Genomic DNA, 27,948 nt, shown 5'->3' on the forward strand with positions numbered 1-27,948 from the left:
CTCATTATTCGGCACTTTGGATTTTATATCGAATGGTGTCGATTTTTTATCATGGACAAATTGAGATTTTAGTAACTATTAATGCATGTATGAATTCTAGTACTCATCCAAAATTATGTGGTGGTCACAAATAGCACTGGACGATCACAAATGTGACATTATTTGTTTTGATATTTAGTGACTAATTGGCGAAGTATGTTTTGCTCTAGGTGTGGAGCTGGTTAGACCGGGTATTGGTGGCTGGTGAGACCGGAGTTGCGATGTCGGTCAGACCGGCCAGCCCGACGGTCTAACCAGTTGGATTCTGATTAGTGTTGGTTTCGGGTTGTTTATTTGGATACTCGTGATTATCTCGTGTTTATGACTTCTATATGATTTGTATACGTATGTAATATTGTCGTGTGGTAATATTGAGTGAAGTTGAGAAAGAACTTGCGCTCAGATATGGTTTGTGTGGAGATTATGGGTACCCCATATCCACACGGCATGGTTATCCGACTAGTAATAGGGGATAACATATATGTATGGAATATGTAACAGATCATGACTTGGGTATTACGTTTTCCTGTATATTATGGAACGGCCTAAAGTCCTGGTTTGATAAGATTGTAAAGTAGATTTAGGAAACCGATACCGTGTTGGTTAAGGTTTCTATCTTGTTATCCTGCCCCCCATCCTATATAAGGTGGGCAGGAGGCCCTCTAGGGGGCATGAGACAACCTGATCGTCAGATCAATACACACTCGGCGGATTCAAATCCCCAAACAGGAGTAGGGTATTACCTCTCATTGAGAGGGCCTGAACCTGTCTAAATCCTGTGTCTCCACATCCATCTACTTTTAGGTCTCGTGCGCTACCCCGTTTTATTATTGCCGAAATCATGTTTCGACAGTTGGCGCGCCAGGTAGGGAAGCGTCGAGTTCCTTGTCGAAAAGTGCGATGGAATCAATTTTCAGGAATCGCCGGCATCGGCTCCGCTTGTGTAGCATGAGATCCGCCGCCGTTGACACCATCTTTCGATCAAATCAATCTACAGAGAGATATAGGTTTGTCGTTCCAATTTATCATCTTTGGATTGAAATCTAATTACAGATTGATGCACTGGTATCTTCCTTGTTTTCATGTCTCGACGATTTGGCTATCCACTGCATGTCGAGAAAAGCTAGCCGCTGCCAGGATGATCGAGAAAAGCTAGCCGCTGCCAGGATGATCGACGGGTTTGGCCGTACTGCACATCGCCAGCGATCTCGACCAAGCCACGCATACATCTTGTCCCTGCTGGGGCTTGGGGGGCTTCATGCTCGCGTCCTCCTGATTGGTTTCAAACCACGCGATCTGGGTCATCGCTAATTATGTCCTGGCCGGGCATGCAAACATATGCATGTGTGCCAGACAAATCAACACCACACATCCTGGGCTTGGATGACGAGAAGCATGCATGCATACCCAAATTTACACAGCATATATGATTTGTATTTCTAATCAGATCAATCTGGGTTTTTTTGCATGTAATCGTCATGGCCTGCTGACCGATTTCTTCTGGCTGCTTCTACTGCCGCCGAGGGGCCTCACCATCTCAGTTTTATATGTAATGGCCACGGCACTGCTGTTGCCGACTGATGTCCTCGCCTATAAGGTTGGTTGGTCACACCACCATTCATGGGCAACCACATCTTCACCGACCGGCTTGCCTTCGCCATCGCCGACTGGTGTCTCCGCCTACACGGCTGGCCTATTATGCCGCCGTTGTTGGGCATCTACGACTTCACCGCCGGCCTGCCTCTGTCGCCGCCGACTGGTGTCCTCGCCTATACGGTTGGTTGGTCACACCACCGTTCATGGGCGTCCACGTCTTCACCGACCGGCTTGCCTTCGCCGTCGCCGACTGGTGTCTCCGCCTACACGGCTGGCCTATTATGCCGCCGTTGTTGGGCATCTACGACTTCACCGCCGGCCTGCCTCTGTCGCCGCCGACTGGTGTCCTCGCCTATACGGTTGGTTGGTCACACCACCGTTCATGGGCGTCCACGTCTTCACCGACCGGCCGCCTCGTCCGCCGCCGACTGGTGTTTCCGCCTACACGGCTGGCCTATTATGCCGCCGTTGTTGGGCGTCTACGACTTCACCGCTGGCCTGCCTCTGTTGCCGCCAACTGGTGTCCTCGCCTATACGGTTGGTTGGTCACACCACCGTTCATGGGCGTCCACGTCTTCACCGACCGGCTTGCCTTCGCCGCCGCCGACTGGTGTCTCCACCTACACGGCTGGCCTATTATGCCGCCGTTGTTGGGCGTCTACATCTTCACCGACCGGCTGGCCTTCGCCGCCGCCGACTGATGTTTCCGCCCGCACGGCTAGCCTATTATGCCGCCGCTGTTGGGTGTCTATGTCACGACCGGAAATAACCCAACGGGCGTTCCTGACGTGCGTGCATTAATCCTTGTCCCAGGAGGCAAGGTACACCAAAAGTTGATACAATTCAGAGTTTAACAAGCGGAAGCGTAAATAGTTAACTTATTACATGGGCAGCGAAGGCCCAGCACACACAGAGATAAACGAAAAACAGCGGAAGACTAGGGCGACGACCACAGGCACTTGACGGCAGGCACGAGCTAGACACCAAAGCCTTCATCTTCAAGGAGCTCCTCTTCTGGGCTTGGGAAAAATTGAGCAAGACTGAGTACAACCACCGTACTCAACAAGACACACCCACAAATGCAGAATAAATGCAAGGGAGTACAAGGGAATTATAACATAAAGGGTTAGGGTTGCAGCAAACAGCATTTAAAGACATTTAGTTGCTCAGGGCTATTTTGTAAACACGATCTTAGAACTATACAATGTTATTAATCAAGGCCGTGAACCCACACGAACCTGCCTTAACCCAAGGCCTATGATGATTCAGACCGAACTGGCAACCCGACCCTGGGTCCCAGCTCGTCCTAAGCCAACCCAGGCCAACCATTCCATATTTTAGTTGTTAAGCAGGTTTTAAGAATTAAAACACTAACTTGGGTACATTGCTCGGCTTGCCCATAACCGAGGGCTCGGCTATTCGAATAGATTATACTCTGATCAGAGGTGTACATCTTTACCCACAAGACACATCTTCCTCACGTGTAACCACGTGCCACATACCACCACGGTATACGGACGGAAGACGTGACATAGTTTCCAACCCATCCTAGCCATAGACAAGAGTACCGACCCAATCCCACCTACGGCCGGAACCCCCGGGACAGGCAGGCAGGACTGAGCCCCTAGCAGCAGGGCACCAACCCTCTGCCATATGACATCTCGACTACCGGGCCGCAGCTCGTGTAGCCTTCATTTGCCCTGGAGAATGTCCATCGACCCCCGACTTCATCCATCTCCAATCCGTGTACTTTTGTTTATGACTAGACTGAGCCACAAACTAAGCCTTACCCACTAGACATGTGGAAGTACGGTAGTGCTTTGCAACAGAGGCCCGAAGACCGGTCCTTATATGGCCGAGGTGCTACCATCAAAACCATGCACCCCGAGCCCAGCCTAAAACCATTTTAGGGGATTTTGAATAGAGGGGGCGGTGCGAAGCCAATTCCACAATAATCCAACAATTCCATAGTGTCCAGGTGATATGAATATTTCCCAAGTCTAAAGTTATAAAACCACCTAATGTTACCTAATTAAATTGCGAAGCATCTACCTAAATTTAAACTAGGGATACCACGAGTAGAGTGTCCACTAGTTGAGGTTTTGTTTAATCTAGGGTGAACAAGGTAATAATAATAACAATAACAATAATAATATGGTCATAACAAAGGTAAATAGGCATGGCTAAATAAAACAGTGATAACGCGGGAATTTAAATAAAGCGATAATGCAATAATTTAAATCAACATAATTTTACAAACTGGGATTCAATATGTTCAAAGATGATGTGACTTGCCTTGCTCGCTTTCCCAACCGACGGCTTCGACTTCCACGAAGAGCGGATCTTCCGAAGCTGCAGCGTCTACACGACCAACGGAAAAGAAAAGGCTTTTACGCTAATAAACTCCACATAACAGCAGAAACAAAGCACAAAAATGGGTTCTTGACTTCTTAAGGAAAAATTAGAGACTTGAACGGTCCAATTCCGAGTTCAAATGGCCAAGATATGGCCATTTGAAGTTTATATGCTCTTTAAATGGATATTTACGAATTTCTTCATTTAAATTTTAATTAAAAACCGGGTTTATTGCGTCAGCCGAGGGAGAGGGCGCGCGGACCGGGTCCACGGGAGTGGGGCCCACGCGTCAGCCTCTCGGTCCACGGTGGACCGGGAGCACGCGGCTGGCGGCGGCCGGCGCCGTGGGTCCCACGCGTCAGCCGCACCCGCGGGCGCGGGCGGCTGACGGCCGGGCCCACTTGGCAGCCGCGAGGGCACGCCCGAAGGCGGCCTCGCCGGCACGGCCGACGGGAGGGGGACGCGCCCGCGCCCCGATGGTCACCGCCGGCGACCACCGGCGCGGCGGAGCGGCACCCGAGAGAGAGGAGGGAAGGGGGAAGCGAATGGAGCGGTCTTCGGCTCACCCCGGTCGACGGCGACGACGGGAACGGCGGCCGAAGCGGAAGAAGGCGGCGGCGCGGTTCGGGACGGCGAGGACGACGGTGCTCCGGCGGTCGGCGAGCGAAGCGGAGGCGCGGACGAGGTCGACGAGGACGCGGCGAAGCCGATGGAGGTGACGCCGAGTCGGGAGGAAGTCCGGAGCGACGGCGGCGGCGAACCGGAGCACGGCGGCGACGGCGGAGAGAAGGTGCGACGGCGCGAGCACGAATGCGACGGTGAGAGCGAGCGGCGAACGGCGGAAACGGAGGAGAGAGGCACGGGGAACGTTTAAATAGCACCGGGAGGAGGAGAGCGTGGCCGGAGAGGGAGGAAACGGGCGCGGAGATCTCGGCCGCCATTGATTGCGCCGGCGAGGATTTCGGGAAGGAATCCGGACGAATCCGAGGGAGAGAGAGAGAGAAAAACGGGGGAAACGGGAGAGGGAATCGCGGGGAATGATTCCCCCCTCATTATGGCGCGCGGGGACGGCGGGATGCGGCGGAATCCGCGGCGGCGGCGGCGCTAGGGCACGGGCGAGCGGCGGCTGCGGCGGGAGGAAGGCGATGACAGGTGGGCCCCACCCGTCAGCGAGGGTGGCGGGCGGGCCCGCCTGTCAGCGGCGCGCGCGCGGGGAGGAGCCGATGGGCCGCGGGGGAGAGGAGAGAGAGAGGGAATTGGGCCGAGCCGGCCCAAGAAAGGAAAAGGGGGGAAAGAAGACTTCTTTTAGGGTTTTTCTTTTTTATAAACCTTTTTAACTTTGTTTATTTCTTCTCAATTATTATTTGTGCTCTGAAAATTCCACTAAAATTTATTTACGCATTTTAGGCTTTTAGGAAATATACAAAAATCCTCCAAGCCTCATTTGACTTTTATCTTTGCACATTTTAATTGTTGGAGGCTTTCACATGAATTTTAATTATTCTTTGCACAATTTCGAGGATGTATTTTAGAGTCGATTTGGGACGCGACAGTCTACGACTTCACCGCCGGCCTACCTCTGTCTCCGCCGACTGGTGTTCTCGCCTATACGGTTGGCGGACTCCGTCGCCGTTAATGGGTTTCATCATCTACACCACTGGCTTGGTTCCACTGGCGCCGACTGGTGTTTTTGTCACCATTGATGGACTGTTTCGTTCCCACATCGGCTACTTCTGCTGCCACCGAGGGAATAAGACAAAGCTAAGTCATCATTTATTTTATTCTTTATATGATATTTTTCCTTTTCCTCTGCCTCACTACACCAATTGGTCTTCCATTGAGTAGTGAGTCGGGGGCTACAGATGTTATATCATATTTTTTAAACAATTTTCATAATATTTATCTTGATTGCTTGCGACATATTCTGAGTACAAAAGTGCCTATCGAGTTATGGAGTTCCATCTTCCTATGCTTTCCGTTTGGTTTGCCAATGGATAGTTGCCTTTAGGCCGATTCCTAGCACCCGGGGGCTCGTTGGATGGACCGAGTAACGCAAGGTGCTAAGTATTATTCGGAATAAATCAAAAGCATAGAGATAAGATAATTTATTTTCTGCTCTTAATAATTGCAAAAGTACCCGAGTAGTAAACTCCGATCCGTGAAACTTTGTTCCATTAATGACGAACTCATGTCACTCATATGCATGTTTGGGAAGTGCTTAGGCCGACTCCCAGTGCTTGGTGGCTATGACTAGTCGGGCAGAGTGTTTAAACGTAATGAGTCATCTGCTCGGGGAAATCAAAATTAACAAGAGAAGAAATACGTATTTATAAACTGCTTGAATTTTTCTCGAGTATTATATTTACATCAGATACTACTCATCCTATATGTTTGTTCTGCAGGATCCAAATCCAGATATGCATAAAAGGGATTCATGGCTTTAAGCTTATCTCTTACGCTCCAGGAATGGATCAGTCAGAACATCACCACCGGCTCGCCGTCGTCGCCGCCGACTGGTGTCTTCGCCTATACGGTTGGTTGGTCACAACACCGTTGTCAGGCATCTACATTTTCACCGCCGGTTTGCTTTCGCCGCCGCCGACTGGTGTCACCGCCTACACGGCTGGCCTATTATGCCGCTGTTGTTGGGCGTCTACCTCTTCACCGACTGGCCGCCTCGTCCGCCGCCGACTGGTGTTTCCGCCTGCACGCTGGCCTATTATGCCACCGTTGATGGGCGTCTACGTCTTCACCGACCGGCTTGCCTTTGCCGCCGCCGACTGGTGTCTCCGTCTGCACGGCTGGCCTATTATGCCGTCGTTGTTGGGCGTCTACGACTCCACCACCGGCCTGCCTCCATCGCCGCCGACTGGTGTTTCCGTCTGCACGGCTGGCCTCTTATGCCACCGTTGTTGGGCGTCTACGTCTTCACCGACCGGCCGCCTCGTCCGTCGCCGACTGGTGTTTCCACCTGCACGGCTGGCCTATTATGCCGCTGTTGTTAGGCATCTACATCTTCATCGCCGGTCGTCTCGTCTGCTGCTGACTAGTGCCCTTACCTCTACGTCTGGTTTATACAGCTACCACTACTGATGGACATCATCATCTTCCGTCGCCGACTGGTTATGCCGCTGCCGACTGGTGCTTTTATCTTCACAACTGCGCGTCTTCACTACCAGTTTGCTTCTGTTGCCGCCGACTCGTGTTCACTTCATCACGGCAATGCAACTTTGTCATCATGGTAGAGCGACTTCATCTTTATTATCTTCGGCACTGACAAATTCTATTGCTGCTACTTCGATTTCTACTTGGACATCTTCAACACATATCTTCAATCAAGCAATGACTATTCGACGACAAGAAGCTACAGTTCTCGACTCTATGTTCAGTTGTTTCCCAACTAATCAAAGAGTCGGGGGCTACACAAATACAAGGCTCAAAATTTGATAAATTTTATGTCAAGCTGAAGAAATCAATTAATCAGCCAATGAGTCAACTCCAGGAGTCATTATCTTCATCTTTGCTTCGGAACAGACATTCTACTTCAACAACTTCAAATATTTCGGTTTAGACGAGTTGGGCAACAACATCAACTCTCCTCCAATTATTTGTCTTCACGGTTGGCCTACTACGCAACTGCCGATAGAGGATCTCATCGTTATCATCGGCTGCTACATCGCTATTGACTGGATCACCGACATCGTCATCTTCATCAACATCTTGTCAAGCCTCTTCAACATAGCCTACTCTGCTGCCGTTGATGGGAAACTTCCTCATCATAGTCGGCTATCTCTGTTGCTGCTAATCATCATTACCGTCGGATGCGTTTGTCGCCGCCGATTATTTTCTTCATCTTCATGATTGGTGGATTTCGCCATCACCGTTGATGCGCTTCTACGTCTTCATCGTCGGTTTGCTTTTGTCACCACCGACTGTTCTTTCGTTGTTGTTGGGCGCCTACATTTTCACTGCTAGCTGACATGACTGTTGCCGACTGGTTTCTTCGCCTCCATGGTTATGCAACTTCATTACCTTTGATTGGTGTCACTGTTTTTACTACCACTGACATCTTTTGTTACTTCTGATGAGCAATTTCGTCTTCATGTTGGTCATTTCATCTCCATGCCGACTGCGTCAGCTATTGCCAATAGACAATTTTGACTATGACAGAAGGACAAGCTATATGCTCAGGGGCTCATCAACTCAAGCGTGAGGATTATATCTCCAATTTGGACTTGTTCCGGATACATTCCACATGAATTCATAGTCATGAGTCTATTTTCTATGCTCAAAGACTGGACCAATTATTATTCCCCGTAAGGGCTATCAACCGAATACTTGCGCCAGTCGGGATTCAATTATTATATTTATTTTGGAGTATCCCATAAGGGATAATCATTCAGATCAGAAGCTATTCATATGAGCTACACTTGGTCTATATTACCCGGAAGATTTATTACTCGGGAGCATGTTACATGCGTCATCCTTTAAAGGGTGTCGAAGGCATATTTTTTGGCCTAGGCCTAATATGTCTACAGCCCATATTTTCAGGTGTGGCCTGTCACGTTCTTTTAGGGACTTAGACACTTTTCGCCTAGGCCAAAGTGCGCGTGATCAAGTGCCCAATACCTTAAAATCCTTTTATACCGCAGTTACTCGACTTTTTAGGAGTTGGTACAATGCATCTTAAAAGGTGTCAAACAATAAAGCTTTATATAGCTGCCCCGCTGACTTTTTTATATAGTCAAGGTGCTGTTTGGGTTTATCAAGCAATTGATTAGATACAATATCATTGCTTTTTGCCACGTAAGTGTGCATTTTTATTGACCAATATTATGGCTTAGGCTGATTATATATTATGGTCATTTTTCAGGCGGTTGGTAAATCCTTTATGAGTTTACTTACTCGGATGTTATACCACATGTGCCATATATTTCCAGGTGTGGTGAAACCATGTGTCTTTTAGGGACTTAAGCACATCTGTTAAAGCAGTGTACGCATGGCGTATGCCCAATACTTTGGAAATTTCTTTATTCACAGCATTCAAGCTTCTTTATAGTTGTTTTGCTATGTGAACTTTCAAAGATGTTGTCAACTTTAGGTTGTACGCATCATATTTTGCCAAGCAGTCAGTATATCACTTGGATCATATTATTCGGGGATTCACACCGCATATGCTATATATTGATATCAAGTCACTTGGTTGATTACAATTATCAAAACCACTCGGTTGGTTAGATTATTTATTCCTTGACTATATGTTTGGTTGGTTCAATTAACCACATAGTCGGGGGCTGCACCTATTAGGTGCATCTATTCGATGCACCTGACTTTATTTTTCAGCCCTCCATAGTCTTCAGATTTGGTAAAAGTACTCGGGAGACCATGGCGAAGATGATTGAAGCACTCGGCTTTGGAGTAATCTAGTTCGAGAGAAGATTATATTTTCGACTGTGAAGGTCTCAGGGGCTACTGTGGAGATTATGGGTACCCCATATCCACACGGCATGGTTATCCGACTAGTAATAGGGGATAACATATATGTATGGAATATGTAACAGATCATGACTTGGGTATTACGTTTCCCTGTATATTATGGAACGGCCTAAAGTCCTGGTTTGATAAGATTGTAAAGTAGATTTAGGAAACCGATACCGTGTTGGTTAAGGTTTCTATCTTGTTATCCTGCCCCCCATCCTATATAAGGTGGGCAGGAGGCCCTCTAGGGGGTATGAGACAACCTGATCGTCAGATCAATACACACTCGGCGGATTCAAATCCCCAAACAGGAGTAGGGTATTACCTCTCATTGAGAGGGCCTGAACCTGTCTAAATCCTGTGTCTCCACATCCATCCACTTTTAGGTCTCGTGCGCTACCCCGTTTTATTATTGCCGAAATCATGTTTCGACAGTTTGTTTGATTTATGTGTAGGTGTGTCTTGATGCCTATAAGAGCATTGTCGCTAAAGGATCGGGAGTCAACTTCATAGGATGCGGGATGCTTAGGCTAAAGAACAATGCACCTGGTTAGTGAAGATTCCATACGGTATATGATGTGAGATTGTGTGCATATGGAAAGCGGAATCGAATTTGGAAGGAGTCCAAATTTAGGTACTTGTATGGGAATGTTTCCTAGTGGATTAGGACTACTTGTATAAGTTGGATTTGTGGCTTTTAGGCTGTCTACTTCGGGTATAAATAGAAGAAGGGTTGAGGTCTCTCGGTATCAATTTTTGTGAGAGTTGAGTTGCGACAAAAATTAGAGTTTCGAGATTAGTCGAGTTTTGAGAGAGCGTGCACTTTGTAAACAAAAATAAAAATAATAAAGTTTGACTACTTTCAAGAGTACTTTTGTTTGTGTTTGCTCGGTTTAGCAGTCACATTGTTGGGATACCGATGGCCAAACTGGTGGCAACTGCGCAGTAAGACCGGTGGCTCTACAATGGTTAGACTGGCAACAACGACATGTAGCGATGATACGCGGCGACAGCTCGAAGGGTGGTCAGACCAGCCAATCTACATCAATAAGACCAGATGCAAGGTTGCGGTCAGACTGGCGCACGATCTACAATCGGAACGATAACCATCAGGTTTTAGGGTAACTTTCGACTCCACTAAAAATTTTGGTTTTCGTTCTTCCTACCATTCACCTACTCTGGTAGGGTTAGTTCTTCGTATTCGATCTTACAATTGGAGGATGGCAGATAGACTCTGGATCATGCTGCATGTTAATCACATTGTTCGTTCGTTCGTTCGTGACTTGCTATGTACAACAGTGGTACTGTGACTGTGATAGGGCAATTATTATCGGCAGAAACAATCCAACCATACAACTCATCAAGGCCCCTCCATGATCATACAGATTTTGGATTATTACCAACTTATATGACATAAAGGTAGTTATGTTGGACTTTAGTTAAGACTCTAATCAAGTGATCAGGAACGTGCTGCTAAGTCCTGATTGTGTCGCATCATGGCCTATTCAGACTCCGCATGGATTTCACGTTTGCTGCATATTCGTTGTGTCTGTTTGAGTGCATGACTGGATGCATTGCATGCATCGCTGGAACAGTAAAAAACTGCCTAACCATGCGACTATCTGTATTGGGGCCAGCCTAATGTATGTCTCATCTATATTACAAGTATCCATCTCTAGGTTCATCTATCACATTCCCAGAAGCATCAGAGGCAAATCCTGGATGAAATTTAAGGTGGGGCTTGTGGTAAGATACTACAGCTACAACTGCTAGTCTATTGTTAATCGAACATCAAATTTGAACCTAAAACAGAAGAAGCAAACTGCATAGTAGAAATATAGTGAAGTTCCATCTGCCGTCACAGACAACAAACTGGCTAGAAAGGAAACAAAAATTACTACAGAATATTTTACCGCAAATAAAAATTACTGCACAATATCGATAATCTAACAATCTATTGAAGCTTAATTGATTATATGACAGCCTAATGTGGCGCAGGACGGTATTGGGACAAGTAGGAGCGGAGCCAGGTTTTACTGGAGACCCGGGCCAACCTATGATATCTTTAGGCCGAGATGACCATTACATGGTGAAAATTTGTAAGACCTAGTGGGCTTCTTTTCCCAAGCCTGAGGCCACGGCTTGGGTGGCCCGAGGCCTGGGTCCGCCACTGGGGACAAGAATGTCATCCTTCTCCTCGCTACTCTTGAATGTTTGCCTAACTAAGTAAAGATGGAGACGGAGAGATAATTAAATGGAGGATTTAGGCGAATGGACGTGGGGCTTAAGCCGCAACTAGCCCCAATGATAGATTCGGCCTGAGAAGCATAAATCCAGCTTGAGGAGGCGTTAGCATTGGCGATGACGACCGCGGTGAGCAACACGAGGGTGATCTTAAGGCGATACATGACGTGGTTTCCGTCAGAGGACGAGATGGAAGTGACTAGCTACATCTCGGACTTCGTCCAGGGAGAGGTAATCATTTCTCATCTACTAATGTAGTAGTATTCGCTTATTGTTAATGGTCATAATCGGTTTCCTTTCTTTTACTCTTGATGGAGATGTGAAGTCTGAACAATATCTGTATGTGTTTCATTCACTGAGTTTTCGTTTTCACTGCGAACTTACAGTTTTGCTGTCCACTGCGGTGAAAAACCTTGCAGGTTTCGACAAATAATGGCGTGATGAAGGTGATGTCATCCGGTCACCCGGATTTCAAGGCAGGAAATCTTTGTTTGGGGGATGACTGGATGGCAAGAAGCTCTGTTCAGCCACCTCCATCCAATTTATAAAGTTGATTTCATTGAACAGTTCAATGAAGAACTCTTGGAGTCTTGGTCATGAAGGAAGGAGAGAATCCTCAAATAGTTGGTGTAATTTTTTTCCCCTGTCACGGCTGATTTCATTGTTTGGATTTTAATTCTCACTATTGTAGGTACAGACCTTCCCATTAACAGAAGTAACCAGGACCAAGTTCGTGAATCAATCAGTCTTTATATTCTCTATGACCTGCAACTGTGCTTACATGGACCAAGAAAGTTTCATCAATCTATTCAAAGTTATTAGAATATCTGTAAGAACTCTTTGTTACAAGAAAATATAAAACTGACGACTGGAACGGTATGTCGTGAACAAGTTGATGCACTGTTCTGTTTACCTCTTAATATGATGCCCTTTTGCTGCTGTAATAGCAATGGAATATTTAGGAGCACATACTAGCGGCTAGTTGACGTGTCTCTAATCTTTTGAGCAAATCAACTTTGGACAACAAAAGCAAGAGTTTGACTTTAGAACATATATAGTATTTGAACCCCCTTTTTTTTTACTGAAACATAAGTTCATCAAGATCGGTTGTTCTAACAAATTGTTTATAAAACAATTTGATTTTGTAAAAAAAAATTAAAGTAAAATCTTATTGTTATAGTATTACCTAGATAAACATGAATTTTTTATAGGCATCCAAAGTCAGGCACCACATGGCTAAGTGGCTAGCATATCATACTCCCTCCGTCACATTTTAACTGCAGCCATGATTTTTCGTGCCCAACTTTAATTGTCCGTATTTTTTGAATTTTTTTTAAAAAAAATTAAAAACGTAAGTTAAGCATAAAGTACTATTCATATTTTATTATCTAATAACAATAAAAATATTAATCATAAAAAAATATTAAATTAGACGGATAATTAAAGTTAGGCACAGAAACTCGTAACTCGTGGTTGCGAGTACCGCAGAATAATCATTTGTCATCAATGTGTGCTGTGTGGTGGTGGGCTAGCAGCAGTACAACCAGATGACCAATGGACTGAGACGTCCGACTGACCAAGTGCTAAGATCCTGTGGAAAATCCTCATGGACCACGTTGCTCCATGAGATGAGAGGCCAGCATTACTGCCGGACGCTACACGGCCCAAACCCCATCGGCGCATATATACACAAATCTACGTACTACTATTGCACGTCAACCAGGCAGGCACACAGGTAGCTTTAGTTAGGCTCTCCTTCCGGTTCATCCAGATCAAGGAGGAGGAGAGCGCGGCGGCGATCGATGGCGGCGGCCACAGTAAGCAACAAGAGGGTGATCCTAAAACGATACGTGACTGGGCTTCTCTCGGAGGATGATATGGAGGTGGTGACGGTGGAGGCGCCGCCGCTGGATGTGCCAACGGGGTCGAAGGGGGTGGTGGTGAAGAATCTGTATGTTTCGTGTGACCCTTACATGCGCAATCGGATGACCCACCACGAGTTGCCCAGCTACATCCCGGATTTTGTCCCAGGGGAGGTAGTAGCTTTCAATGTCACAGAGCTCCATTTTTTTTAATTAATAGTAATATCATGATCTTCTCATCATAAGTTTGTATGCTTTTATCTATTTATTATTAGTTATATCATATCATTACTACTGATGGTCACAAATTATTCCTCTCTGTCTTTTTTTTCCAAATTGCGTATTGAAAATTTGTCCAGTTCCCTTTCCTAATTTTGTCATGTATAGAAGGAAAACCTAGTTTGTTTTTTTTAGTTATTTTCCTGTGACATAAACCTAATGTGTAAAGTTTCAACCACGCGTGATTTGTCCATGCCATCTGAACGTTGGGAGCTAACAAGCTGTGCCTTTTCTTTTCACATAACTGACACACTCTTAATGATAATATGAATGAGATTATTTAGATATAAGACTGAAAAACATCGCAATGTTTTCACTCTGACAAAACCATAAATATATACTCCCTCCATCCCAAAATGTTTGACGCTGTTGACTTTTTTAAAAATGTTTGATCGTTCGTCTTATTCAAAAATTTAAGTAATTATTAATTCTTTTACTATAATTTATTTATTGTTAAATATACTTTTATGTATACATATAGTTTTACACATTTCACAAAAGTTTTTGAATAAGACGAACGCTCAAACATGTTTAAAAAAAATTAACTGCGTCAAATATTTAGGGAAGGAGGGAGTATATAATTTTGTTGTCCCCTGGGATAAGAACACTTTCAGGTTTTGGAAAATTTTGGCGTGATGAAGGTGATATCATCTGGGCACCTGGATTTCAAGGCAGGTGATCTTGTTTGGGGGATGACCGGATGGGAAGAATATACCGTGATCAACAATCCAGAATCGCTTTTCAAGATCAATCACCCTGAACTTCCTCTATCCTACTACACTGGTATTCTAGGTGAATTTCTTTCACTCCGTTTAACCGCAAGAAAATTTTCAACTGCGGCGTGCGCCTGGAAATCGTCCTCTAATATATTTGTTTCACATCAAACAAGGTGTTCTATTCTTGTGTTCTTCCTTTCTGATCCCAAAGTTAGATTGATCCCCTTAACCTTTTATCATACAAAAAAGTGTTATAGACTCATATTCTCTTCATTTCGTTTCAAAGTATAATGCTTCCTAGGAATTCAGTTTTGTACTATAATATAAGCTTTCCTACAAGGATTCAAATTCCGTTTCAAAATAAATCTAAGCAATTCAAAATTTAAAAGTTGACAATCGAAGTAACCAAAAGGGAATTTTTTTTACTTAACCTTAGTATTTACTAAATAACCAAGAAATTCTTATATTTTGGAATGGAGGGGAAGTTCACGACATTCTCATTTTTTAACAGCTCAAACAACTCCCAAATTGTTATCTTCTCTAATTGAGTTAAATCTTTGATAATTCAGGAATGCCAGGGCTTACCGCCTATGCTGGATTCTTTGACGTGCCCAAGCCAAAGAAAGGTGAATATGTCTTTATCTCAGGAGCATCTGGTGCTGTAGGTCAGGTTGTTGGGCAGCTTGCTAAGATCACAGGTTGCTACGTGATCGGCAGTGCTGGTTATGACGAAAAGGTTTGTGCAATCTCATATACTTTGCATTCCCAACACTAATAGAATTCAAACTCAATGACCTTTTGAGAATTCCAATTAGATTCGCTGAAAATCTATAAACCACATCACTAGGTCAACTTATTGAAGAGTAAGTTTGGCTTTGATGATGCTTTCAACTACAAGAAGGAACAAGATCTTGAGGCAGCCCTAAGGAGGTTCATACTCCTCACAATAATGGAATAAATTCCCTATGTTTCAAATATCCCAATAACTCAATCAAGTTGATTTGGTTGATTTCAGATATTTTCCAGAGGGTATTGATATCTACTATGAGAATGTGGGCGGCAAAATGCTAGACGCAGTACTACCTAATATGAGTCTGGGTGGTCGGATTGTGGCATGTGGGATGATCTCGCAGTACAACCTGGAGCAGCCCGAGGGGGTGCGAAACCTGTACTACATCGTTACCAAGCGCCTGCGCATGGAGGGCTTCCATGTGTTTGACTACTATGACAGGTACTACCGGTTCGAGGAGGAGATGGCTGGGTACCTGAAGGAAGAAAAGGTGTCATACGTAGAAGATGTCGTTGAGGGGCTCGACACAGCACCGGCAGCGCTCATCAGGCTCTTCACTGGCCGTAGCGTTGGAAAACAGCTCGTCGCCGTTGCACGCGAGTGAGACAACGCTGCTTGGCATGGGAGTTGGCATTACGTAATAGTACTAGTTCAGAATTCAGAAATTGGGGGCTTTCCAGTTTGGCCAATACCTAGTTAGTACATCTGCTTTTCTCAAGTCAGACAGGAGAAAACAATGATATTGACGGGAGTACTTCCCCAAAATGACTTTTTTTTATTTATTGCACCTGATTTATTGAAAGAGATCGTGCTCGCGATATCTTTTTTCACTCAGAACTAGATAATCCAAGGCGGGCTTCTCAAAAAAAAAAGGTATCCAGAGCAAGTGTTATGCCGGTGGGGTTTAAGGAGATATTCATGCTTGGCATAGCCTGAACCCTCACGCACTATCATTTTGGAGCCAAACAAGCCAAAACATAGCCACCAACATCTGCTTCATCCCATCGGCCACCATTCATACATGGACGGCTTTCCTGTGTCAGCAATCCATCCAAACCCACTGGTTGTTCGAAACCAAACTCATTCACAAAGGTTATAGTACGACACATAAATTATCTATATATCACGGCAAAAAATATTCGCTTGCCGAAGAGATGCCAACTTGGCAATCAATTTGGGAGCTATAAATGTCGTTGTTGAAACAAATTCCGTGGAGGTGGTAAATGTGGTGGGAGAGAAATTAAGAAATTAATTAGCTGGTTGATCATAGCCGCTTGATCAAGATTTGAAATATATGCTTGAGAGTTTTCCAGGCTATAAACTACTAAGAAAAAGCTTTTCGCTGCCGGCTATTTTATATTTTTGCTGGCGGCCAGTGCAGCCGCCAATAAGCAAAGGCCAGTAAAAATAGCGTATTTTCACAAGCGGGAATTAGCCCCTAGCGAAAATATATTTTCACTGGCAGCTACCTAAAGAGAACCGCCAGTGAAAATCACACCAGCAGATCCAAAATCCCCCACCCTAAATCCCAAATCTCCTACCCAAAAATCCCCCACCCTAAATCCAAAATCCTCTGCCGCCCTAATCCATTGACAAATCACAAATTCATCACAAATCTCATAATCAATTCAACAAATTCATTCACAAACATTCCAATCCATTCACAAATTACAAATTAAACTCACATTCATTCACAAATCACAAAAAGAAAAAAAAATTGCCATTGTCGCTGCGCTCCACAACGGCCACCACACCCATCGCCGCTGCCACCGCCACTGAGGTCATCGCTGCACTCCACCATGGCCGCCAGACCCTGCCACATGGAGCTTGATGTCGCCACCACATGGAGTAGGGAGGAGCTCGTCGCGGCGGCGGGGAAGAGCATGTCAAGGCTCTCCCACGGCCAGATCCGCCGGCTGCGGCCCAGCAGCGGTCACATTGTCGTCACGGCGGCCTCCCCACCGGGCTCCACCGTCATCACGGTGGCGGATCCGACCTACCCCGTCGTGGTGGCGACGGCTCTGGCCTCCCCCGTCGACGTGGCTACGGATCCGGTCACCGCTGTCGCCCCGGCAGCCGATCTATCCACCCCCATCGTCGCGGCAGCCGATCCGGCCTCCCCCATCGACGCAGCGGCCGGATCCAACCCCGAGCTCGCGGCGGAGAGGCAACGGTAGCCCGTGGCGGTGGTGGTGACGGCAGCCAGTAGCGGCGGCAGTGGAGGAGGGAGAGGGAGAAGGAGAAACCACGAGGGAGAAGGAGAGGAGGAGAGACTGAGGTGGGGGCGGTAGGTGGCTAGTGCAGTGGGTTTACATATTCGCCTCAAAACTTTTTCACAGCGGTCCCCTTTACCTACCGCCAGTGAAAACATGATTTTTGCTGGCGGACACTTAAGAGGTTCGCCTCAAGAAAATAGAGTTATTTTTTATGGCTGACCTCTTAGCATGGCTGCTAGCGAAAATCGGTCTTTGCTGGCGGTCTGTAACCCCCCTCCCCTCATTATATTTTTGCTGACGATTTTTGCATATGGCCGTCAGCGAAAATTATAGGGTAACGCCATGAAAAATCGTTTTTCTAGTAGTTATGTGTGAAGTTAGTTTGGGTTCCACATTTCGCGAACATAGTATACCACATAGGGTACCAAAGGAAGGCCTTCTACTAGTTGTTTCACAACTTAGCTTTCAGTTTCTTCAGAACTTTTTTTTATCTTATCTTGATGAAGATTGTAAACAGGTTAATATAAGTGAATAAAGTGCTAGCAGTGTTTACCCTATGAAAGAAATCGTCTGTGCCACCGATGTGCTGTGTGGTGGTGGGCTAGTGGTAGCAGTACTATGCAACTATCGATTGGTTGAGCCAGACACCATCCGTGTCCAAATGCAATACAGACGAAAATCATTGTCCTTTGCTAGCTCCTCTGATCCAGATCACACCTGACCAGGCGCAGAATCCTCATGGATCACGTTGCTCCGTGAGATGAGAGGCCAGCACTGCATACTGCTCACTTATATATACCTTACATGCTGCACGGCAGCTAAGTATGCATCCAAGTTGCTATAAAGGTTAGGCAGGCAGGCCCCCGCTCACCAGGAGAATTAGCTAGGGAGCTAGGTGAGCACGAGAGCAGCAATGGCGGCGACGGCGAGCAACAAGAGGGTGATCCTGAAGCGGTACGTGACGGGGCTCCTGTCGGAGGATGACATGGAGGTGGTGACGACGGAAGTGCCACCGTTGGCCGTCGTCCCAGCAGGGTCGGAGGCGGTGGTGGTGAAGAACCTGTATGTCTCCTGCGATCCTTACATGCGCAACCGGATGACCCGTCATGAGGTGCCTAGCTATGTCTCAGACTTTATCCCGGGAGAGGTACGAGCTTTCAATGTCATAGAATTATCTTTTTTATAAATTAATAATATAAACTGATATACTCATAATAAGTCTGTGTGCACTTTTATGTGTTTATTATCAAGTTATGTCACCATTATTAGTGCACTTTTATGTGTTTATCATTAAGTTATGTCACCATTAATGGTCAAAAACTATTAATTTCTCCTTATTTTTCTCTTGGAATGTTTACCGAATTACCCAATTCCGTATTGAAAATATGTTCAGTTCCCTTTCCTTTGCCATGTACTAATGTTCCTTTTTTTTTGTGTGAACATAAAACTATTGTTTGAAGTTGAACCACACATGATTTATCCATGCCCTCTGGACGTTGGGAGCCTTTTTTTCCTCACAAGTGACATACTCTGAATACAAAAATTAATGAGATTATTAATATATAAATCTGAACAAAAATTGCTCTGTTTTTCATTCACCGGAAATCTTTAAAAAATATATAATTTTGCTGTGCCCCGGGATAAAAACACATTGCAGGTTTTGGCAAATTTTGGCGTGATGAGGGTGATATCATCCGGCCACCCAGATTTCAAGGCAGGTGATCTTGTTTGGGGAATAACCGGATGGGAAGAATACACCGTGATTAACAATCCGGAATCACTTTTCAGGATCAATCACCCTAAACTTCCTCTGTCCTACTACACTGGTATTTTAGGTGAGTTCATTGTCCCTGCACTAACATGTTCTTGTCACAAGCAAATTTTCATCTGTAATGCCTGGTAAATCATCCCCTCATATATTTGTTTCACATCAAACAACGTGTACTATTTTGTGTTCATCCTTTATGATCTCAAAGTTGGATTGATCATGTTAACCTTTTTTCCGTAAACAAGGTGTTACACTCCATGACATTTCCAGTTAATTCAAACAAATCTCAAGTTGTTTTCTTCTCTAATTAACTGAGTTAAATCCTTGAAAATTCAGGAATGCCAGGGCTTACAGCCTATGCTGGATTCTTTGAAGTGTCTAAGCCGAAGAAAGGTGAATATGTCTTTATTTCAGCAGCATCTGGTGCCGTAGGTCAGATTGTTGGGCAGCTTGCTAAGATCATAGGCTGCTATGTGGTTGGCAGTGCTGGTTCTGACGAAAAGGTTTATACAATCTCATCTGCTTTGCAACTTTAGAACTAATAGACCTTAAAAAACCAATGGCCATTTGAGACCTCCAGTTACATTTGTTGAAAATCAATGTGTGGCATTTCCAGGTCAGCTTATTGAAGACCAAGTTTGGCTTTAATGACGCTTTCAACTATAAGAAGGAGCCAGACCTCGAGGCAGCCCTAAGGAGGTCCGTACTCCTTCCAATATAATGAAATACAATTTTGATATTCCATGCATGGCAATAACTCATCCATGTTGGTTTGGTTGGTCTTAGGTATTTTCCAGAGGGTATCGACATCTACTTTGAGAATGTGGGCGGTGAGACGCTAGATGCAGTGCTACCTAACATGCGCCTAGGTGGTCGGATCGCGGCATGTGGGATGATCTCGCAGTACAACCTAGAGCGGCCAGAGGGGGTGAAAAACTTGTTCTATATCGTCACCAAGCGTCTGCGTATGGAGGGGTTCCTTGTGTTTGACTTCTATGACAGGTACTACCAGTTCGAGGATGAAATGGCTAGGTACCTAAAGGAAGGGAAGGTGGCATACGTGGAGGACGTCGTTGAGGGGCTCGATGCGGCACCGGCAGCACTCATTAAGCTCTTCACCGGCCGCAATGTCGGAAAACAGCTCGTCGCCATCGCACGAGAGTGATACGGTGCCACACTGCTCGGCACGCAAATTAGCATTACCGAGGAGTACTACTGTAGTTGTTCAGATTTCAGAAATGGGGGCATCCCGTTTGTCTTGTGGGGTTCAGAAAATAGAAATAAAGAATAGATATGTTCAACGATTTGGGTGACTTATCCAGTATTGTGCTGTGTTAGAAAATTAAGTACAACGATTTTTGTTTGTTGAGATGAACTACAAAGAATTGATTGACCCTCTTGTTGAATCTTAAGATTCATAACAACTTAAAAAGGATCAAAGATATCCTAAGAGGATAAGACATCTTTAAATATTGACGGGGTAAAACAATGTTTTTGCATTTGTTTGTGATGGAAATATAAGCACATGTAGATTTAATTTATTAAATAAAAAAATGGTAGCATTTAACATGTAAACTAGAAGACCACATCATGTGATCTAAACATGTAAGCTAGACAATAAAACATAAATCGATCGAATATGCAGGACATAGTGAATGTGTATCGAGAGTTCTAGTTCTGTTATGGATCGGGTTGATGAGGAGCAACGTGCACCGTAGAAACATCTTGCAGTATCGGGTGTTGTCGATGACACATAGAACCCGAACAAAGAGGAAGATGAGCATAGTGAAAGACCAATAAGCAGTCACATGATGTGCTTCTAAAAACCATATTGACACCTTCTCCTGGTGCAAGACGTCGAACGTGAAGGTTCCGAAGACCTTCTATCCCGATTGTCAGTGCACACCAACGAGCGCGATGGAGTAGCCTAAGAGCGATTGTGTAGCACAGAGGAGGAGGCAAACCCTAGATTGTTTTCACATGTGTTATGAGGAGGCGATGGCTTGGTTTATATAAAGATAACAGTACTCGTGATCAGGACGCATGCACGATCTCCACAACAAGTAACTGAATCGGATAGCTCACTCGGGACGCATGCACGATCTCCACAACAAGTAACTGAATCGGATACCTCACTCGTAACTATCTGGACTGTGTTTCTAGAAACTAGGTTTCCAACAACAAACACCGAATTACGCAGCCGTATGAAAACTGCGTCTGTGCAAGGATGAGGAACCAATTTCTTCAAACTATTCACACACATGATGCATACATGTGCCACCATGCCAAGCTAGTGCGAGCGAGCGTACTCTCCTTTTTAAGTAGGTCTCCCTCTCCAAGATTAAAAAGGTGGTACTAAACATCCTCATGCATGCCTTCCCATGAGGTGGGCTTTTGTGATTTTTCAAAGAATTAATCTCCAAATGTTCTTATGCGAGGCTAGAGTAGTAATCAATAATGTGGACGTGATGTCTAGGTTAGAGGTTACCAATGTTTGTTGTGTGCTCCACTGGTCATAGAGGTAGGCGGCATGTGGTGACAACCATGTCCGTCCTTTGTAATCCTCCACATTCGGGTACGTCATAGAGCTATAGGCTGGATTCGCTTGGCAGACCAGGGGAAAGCCGGCGCTTGTAGCAAGTGATAGAGTTCTACCTTCACTGAATTCAAGAATATTAACCCATAGGAATCCTCTCTTTCCTCCGCCTACCATTTAGTTGTTGTCCTTGGACGAACCTGTTTCTTAGATTTTATACACACGTTCCCTGTGATTCGATATACTTGGAATACTCTGAAGCAAAGTGCTACAGTGGTATCCTTGCTTGCAGATTTATTTGTGATCGTAACAAATACCAACAACCATCTACCTCCTCTATGTTGGTGACATCATATCCTACATACCTCTTCCACTCGGCTACTATGAACTATCACAATTCGTCTCCATGCTGAGTTGGCCATGATAGACCTCAACAAGTTGCACAACTTCCTTGGTGTCTCCCATTGACATGCCTTCGCAGATATTCAACCAGTGTCAACGTCAGTATGCTAACGACCTACTTCAACGTGATGTCATGATGGAGTGTCATCCAACTGCCACTTCCATTGATACGAAGGCCAAACTCTTTGCTTCCAACAGCACACAGCCTTGCGGGTGCTCTTTAGTACCCCACCCCCGTGTGGTCCTACCTTGCCCTCGCCGTTCAACAAGTTGATCTGCATATGCATGCTCCTCCGGATACTCACAATGCCTTGATCAAGCATATCCTACATCAAGGGAACATTGGACAGTGGTCTTCTCCTTCAAGCCTCACTGATGACAACGTTCACCACCTACACCAATGTCGACTGGTTGGCTGCCAAGACTCAAGTCGGTCTACCTTTGGGAAATTTAATTATCCAATATTCAATTGACCTTTCCAGAATATAATTTATTTTCCATTGCCTGGTTGTCCTCTCTCAATAGCCTTGTATAAATCAACTTGTTTCAGATTATCTTTCTATCAAAAAGATTTGTTTGATAGCTAGTCTAAATGGCGACTCCACTACTACAGAAAGAGCTATAGGTGCCGGTTGGGAAACCCCGATGGGTGCCAGTATTCCCAAACAACACCTGTTAGTCGGCACCTTTGAGACGTCTATGAACCGGCATCTTTGACGTTCTAGGAATTAAAAAAAAAGCGGCTCAATACATCGGCTCGATTCGAGCCGATGCATCGAGCAACTCCCCATACCACATCTAAGAACACCATGATTCATCATCACAGGTCACAAAAATTGATTATTCAAAATCTCACCATCAATTCATCAACATCAACATCATGATTCATCAACATCTCAGCATCGATTCATCAACCAACAGCATCCTCCACACAAATTACCGAAATTGAAGTCACTCCAATTAGACTCACCGTCATGGAGAATCCGCCTGCACATCACCCACGGGTTCGTCTGGCCGGCCGCCCTGAGCTCATGATGGCCGCCATACTAGGCCAGGGAACATAAGAGGGAGCCGCCCGCTGCCGCCTCCCGCCTCCCCTCGCGCCGGATCCGATGTAGGGGAGGGAGCTACCGCCACCCACCACCTCCCCTCCCGCCCGATACGGCGGAGGGAAGGGCGTCACCGTCACTCACCAACGCCTGCCGCCAGCCACTTCCCCTCCCGCCGGATCCGGCGGAGGGGAGGACGCTGCCGCCGCCCACCACCTCCCATCCCACCGAATCCAGTGGAGGGGAGGGTGCCACCGCCACCCGACGCCGCATGCCGCCGCCCCTCAGGCACCGCCTCTTGCCGCCTCCCCTCCCGTCGGATCCGGTAGAAGGGAGGGTGTTGCCGCCGCCTGCTGATACCGACACATACGGAGAGGTGCAAGACAGACAGAGGAGGAGGGGGAGGAAGTGGAGGAGGAGAGGAGATCGACTCAATGGGGATAAGATCAACTCGGACACGGATTTTATGCGGTAGGGGCGCGCGCGGATAGATCGTCTCAGCTCGGTCAGTTTTGATGGGTGCCGATTTTTTAATAAAACCGATACCTATAGTATTAGTGTCGATTTTTCCTGTAGAACCGGTATCTATAGTGCTTAAAGGTGCCTATTTTTTTTCATCGTGCAGAGGTGAGAAGAAGCCCATAGGTGCCGGTCCCTAAGAGAGTTTTTTAGTAATGCTAGCTGGTTGCTGTAGTATAATTGCGAGAGCTCATGTGTACCCAAGAAATATCATGATGATTAAAGAACAGGTGCAAATGTTTTTTAAGTACTCCCTCCATCCCAAAATATAATAATTTTTAGCTCTCAGGATTTGCCCCAAAATATAACAATTTGTCCACCAATATTCTGGGTGTGTTTAGTTCACGCAAAAATTGAAAGTTTGGTTGAAATTGGAACGATGTGATGGAAAAGTTGGAAGTTTGTGTGTGTAGAAAAGTTTTGATGTGATGGAAAAGTTGGAAGTTTGAAGGAAAAGTTGGGAACTAAACTCAGCCTCTCTTCCCAGCCAATCACAACTCTCCACCATTTACTTTTCCCACCTACCTCTACTACTCATCCAATTACAACCCTCCACCATTCACTTCTACCTACTTTATTAATAACCGTATCCAATTCTAAAACTTTTTATATTCTAGGATGGAGGGAGTAACGAGGAATTATTTATAAACTTCCAAATAGAGCACACCAAGACCCCATTCCTTTTTGGTGTGCACATCTTATCCCATGCTACTGGAGGTAGCCTGTATATGCTTATCCACATCACATCCATGCCAATGACAATATAGCAAACTGATTTTAGTGGCCAAAAGAGTTCATTTCTAAGGTCTTGTCGATTGCCCAACAGCTTATAAACTGCTACCTAAATTTACATTTTAAAACTTAATTTTGATATAATTTTAACGCTGTTTCTTTTCCAGCTTGGTTATCTAGGACTTCAAGAATGCAAATAAAAAATTACCTTTCAAGTTTTAGTCGCTAATAAATCGTAATAGCTTATGACGAGCTCTATGCCGACCAATGTAGACCCTAGCCACTCTATGGATTAATTTGCACCGTGGATCCGCATTGGTCATCCATTCATTCTTCATTACCAAGAGCAGCTGAACCACGTCGGTCATCCCACTACAGAAACGATCTTTTTTTATGCTAGTGCCCAAAACATAAATATTTAGATTAAAAACAGATACTAAAGCATCTTTAGTCCAAATCCCTAGAAACATCTTTAGTCCCGATTGGTGTTATCTCTGTTAATATTACCAACCAGTACTAAAGATGTATTTTTAGTATCAGTTGGTATCACCAACCTAGACTAAAGATATTTTTAGTATCGGTTACTTACCAGTACTAAAGATGTTTCCAGGGTTAGTTCAATAAGAAAACATCTCTATCCAAGTCAGATGTATGTAGTAGGTGAGATGATAATGCGCGTGAGAACTGAGGTGGGAGATCTTGAGTTTAAATCACACATCCCACATATTATTTTCGATTTAGTATGCATCTTTTTTACCGGCTCTTTCAACCGGTACTTACAAATACAACCGGTAATAAAGGGGATGTGAACCGGTTTTGAAGCTCCTTTTCTCCAGCGGTGATCAGTTCAAGCAGAAGAGGCTGAATTTTATCCATGTCGATATTTCTTATGCTTCCCGTTGCTGTAATAGTGTTGCCTATGATCTTGTTAAAATGGGCGCTAGTTGGAACCCGGGTCAATCCATTGTTTGGGTCGACCCCCTCCCAGATTCTGTAAATGCCTTTGTGGTTCGTGATATCACTGAACCTGCTGGGTGAATAAAAAGGCATCGATGAAGTTAAAAAAAAAATGGGCCCAAAGCGTTGTGCTTGGTGGCAGGCAGCAGGCTGTAGTGGGGATCCTCAAATCAGCTCATCCTGTGAAGAAAGAGCTAACCAAGGAGGACACACAACACAGTATCCGAATCTCGTGGGTGATTCATTTCATCAAAACTAGAGCGGCTCGCAACTCATGTGGCCTATTTGATAGAGCTCCAACTTCTAAATTTAGCTTCGGAAGTTGGGTTTGAAATGGAGTTGTGGAGCTGCCTAAACTCAGCTCCACAACTCTAGTTCATTCTATGAGAGAGCTCCACTCAACTGTGCTCCTATTTTAAGTGGAGCTGAAACTGTTTGGCTGAGCTCCAGCTCTAGGAGAGATGGAGCTAAAGCTGGAGCTGTGCCAAACAGACCCAATGAAAAATACTGGGATCAATGGTCAGCCAAAAACATAAAAGTCTTTTATACGTCCCCTGACTGTCCTCTCTTTTTAACTACTGCTATCTCTATTCTAAAATATAATCATTTTTGCAAATGTTCAGATAAATTTTGGAAAATGCAAAAAAAAACTTGTATTTTGGAAATTATCTATATATATTTTTGAAAATGTATAGAAAATGTTTATATTTTGGAAAGGAGGGGTATTTAGGTGTATATCTAGTCATGAAAAATCCATAGTATATTTGACAAATACACACGTGTTGCAATCGGTCATGCGTTCTCGGGCATTCGGTCGACTACAACCAGGTCAGGTGGGAGGACGTGGCATTCGGCCTCGTTGCTAAGAATCAAATATTCGGCGCCATATCAGCTATACCCGGACCCAAAGGAGCTACTCCGAGCCAAACTTGGTTACCTGTTCTTCGAACCAAAAAAGGAGGGAGAAAGCGTTGTTGGGGGGGGGGGGGGGGCGGAGCCTCACGCAAGTGGCTTCGCTCAAGCATCGGCGGTGGGGCGGTGAACGCGTAGTCCTCCAGCGACGAGGACGGGAGATCGCCGGCCGGTGTCGTTGCCGCTCGACCGCCCAGTTGCCCGGCACCATCACAGCTCAAGCCGCCCGCCGCCCACCGCCCGACACCATCGCCGATCGACCCGCCCGCCGCCCGCCGCCATCTCTGCTCGACCCGCCCCGCCCGCAGCCCGGTGCCGCCGCGTTTCGGGCCGCCCCACCACCTGGCGCCGTCGCCGCTCGACCTGCCCGCCACCCGCCGCCCGTCGCGTCGCCGGGGCTCCTCCACCGCCGCCGCTGCGTGAGGAAGCTGGAGAAGGAGGCCGCGCTGGCGACGAAGGGGAGAGAGGAGAGAGGGCCGTGCCTCCAGATCCGGAGCGCCGCGCCATCCCCAACTCCCGCTAGCCGTTGATCGGAAGATAGGAGGAGAGGAGGAGAGAGAGGAGAGGAGCCGTCACCGGCGCTGCTTGGGCCACGCGACCACCACTTCGCTCGGTGCCGGCGCTCACCTCGCTTCCTCCACCGAGTAGTGGAGTTGAAAAGGTAAAGGAAAGAATAAAGAAAACCAATGCAGTGGAGTTGAAAAGGTAAAGGAGAGAGATGGTGGGACCCACCACTACTTGTAGCTTGCATTGTGGAGCATGTGACTAGCACTGTTCTTGATCTGTGTGGTATGAGAGGACCGGTATAATTTGGTGGCACACTGTAAATGGCCTCATACTGAAAGCTATTGTTCTTCCCAGCAAAGTCTCCAAAGCGAATCAAAGTATCCTGAACGAAATAACAAAAATTATTGCCGGCCCAAAGAATGCCCAGCTATAAATACCCCATCTCACCATGAATACCAAGCACCAGAAAGCCATCTTGCTCCCAGGTTCCCAACCACACAGCACCCAAAAACAATTAGTTCCCCAGCTCCAGGGGTGGGCCCAAGGGGTAGTCCTGGTAGGCCCAGGACTACCCTAAAATTTGGCCCAGAGACCCCTAGGTATTCATTTTTTTTGGCCCACGAAAAAAGCCTAGCCCATCAAACAAAGAAAACCCTGACTCCTCTCCAGTCTGGTCGTCTCCCCCCGTGCGGCGTGCGCTCTCTCCCCTCCCACTCGACGGCGTCACGGCGACGGCGCTCCCACGACGCGAGCCAGCAGGCCGGCCGCCGGCGTGACTCCGGCGCTCCCGCCCCCGCCGCTCCTCCCGCCGGCCGCCGCTCCTCCCGGCTGGTCGGCTCCCGCGGTCCCGCCAGGCGCACGCGCTCAGCCGTGGCGGCAGCCCCGTGCCGGCGCCCGCACGGCCGCGTCCTCTCTCCGTCCCGCCGCGCCGTCCGGCCGTCGCCCAGTGGCCTCCCGCAGGCCACAGTCCTGCTCCCGGCGTCCCACTCCC

At 46.2% G+C, this 27,948-nt stretch overlaps 2 protein-coding genes and 1 long non-coding RNA gene across 3 annotated transcripts; all 3 read left to right on the forward strand.

The window, feature by feature from the left end:
• The first annotated feature begins 11,803 nt into the window (after nt 1-11,803).
• On the forward strand, nt 11,804-12,599 carry LOC136354850 (uncharacterized). The gene is made up of 2 exons (XR_010738701.1): nt 11,804-11,943; nt 12,132-12,599. It is a non-coding gene; the product is annotated as an uncharacterized lncRNA (long non-coding RNA).
• Nucleotides 12,600-13,395: 796 nt separating this feature from the next.
• On the forward strand, nt 13,396-16,179 carry LOC4351817 (2-alkenal reductase (NADP(+)-dependent)). Its single transcript, XM_015764848.3, has 5 exons — nt 13,396-13,748; nt 14,468-14,645; nt 15,139-15,305; nt 15,417-15,499; nt 15,585-16,179. Exons 1-5 carry the CDS (start codon nt 13,515-13,517, stop codon nt 15,961-15,963), a joined length of 1,041 nt encoding a protein of 346 aa, XP_015620334.1. The 5' UTR covers nt 13,396-13,514; the 3' UTR covers nt 15,964-16,179.
• Nucleotides 16,180-18,163: 1,984 nt separating this feature from the next.
• Nucleotides 18,164-20,647, forward strand: LOC4351818 (2-alkenal reductase (NADP(+)-dependent)). The gene is made up of 5 exons (XM_015764849.3): nt 18,164-18,722; nt 19,233-19,410; nt 19,680-19,846; nt 19,960-20,042; nt 20,130-20,647. Exons 1-5 carry the CDS (start codon nt 18,489-18,491, stop codon nt 20,506-20,508), a joined length of 1,041 nt encoding a protein of 346 aa, XP_015620335.1. The 5' UTR covers nt 18,164-18,488; the 3' UTR covers nt 20,509-20,647.
• The last annotated feature ends 7,301 nt before the right edge of the window (nt 20,648-27,948 follow it).

The sequence above is a fragment of the Oryza sativa genome, chromosome 12 (assembly GCF_034140825.1).
Source record: "Oryza sativa Japonica Group chromosome 12, ASM3414082v1".
NCBI lineage: Eukaryota > Viridiplantae > Streptophyta > Magnoliopsida > Poales > Poaceae > Oryza > Oryza sativa.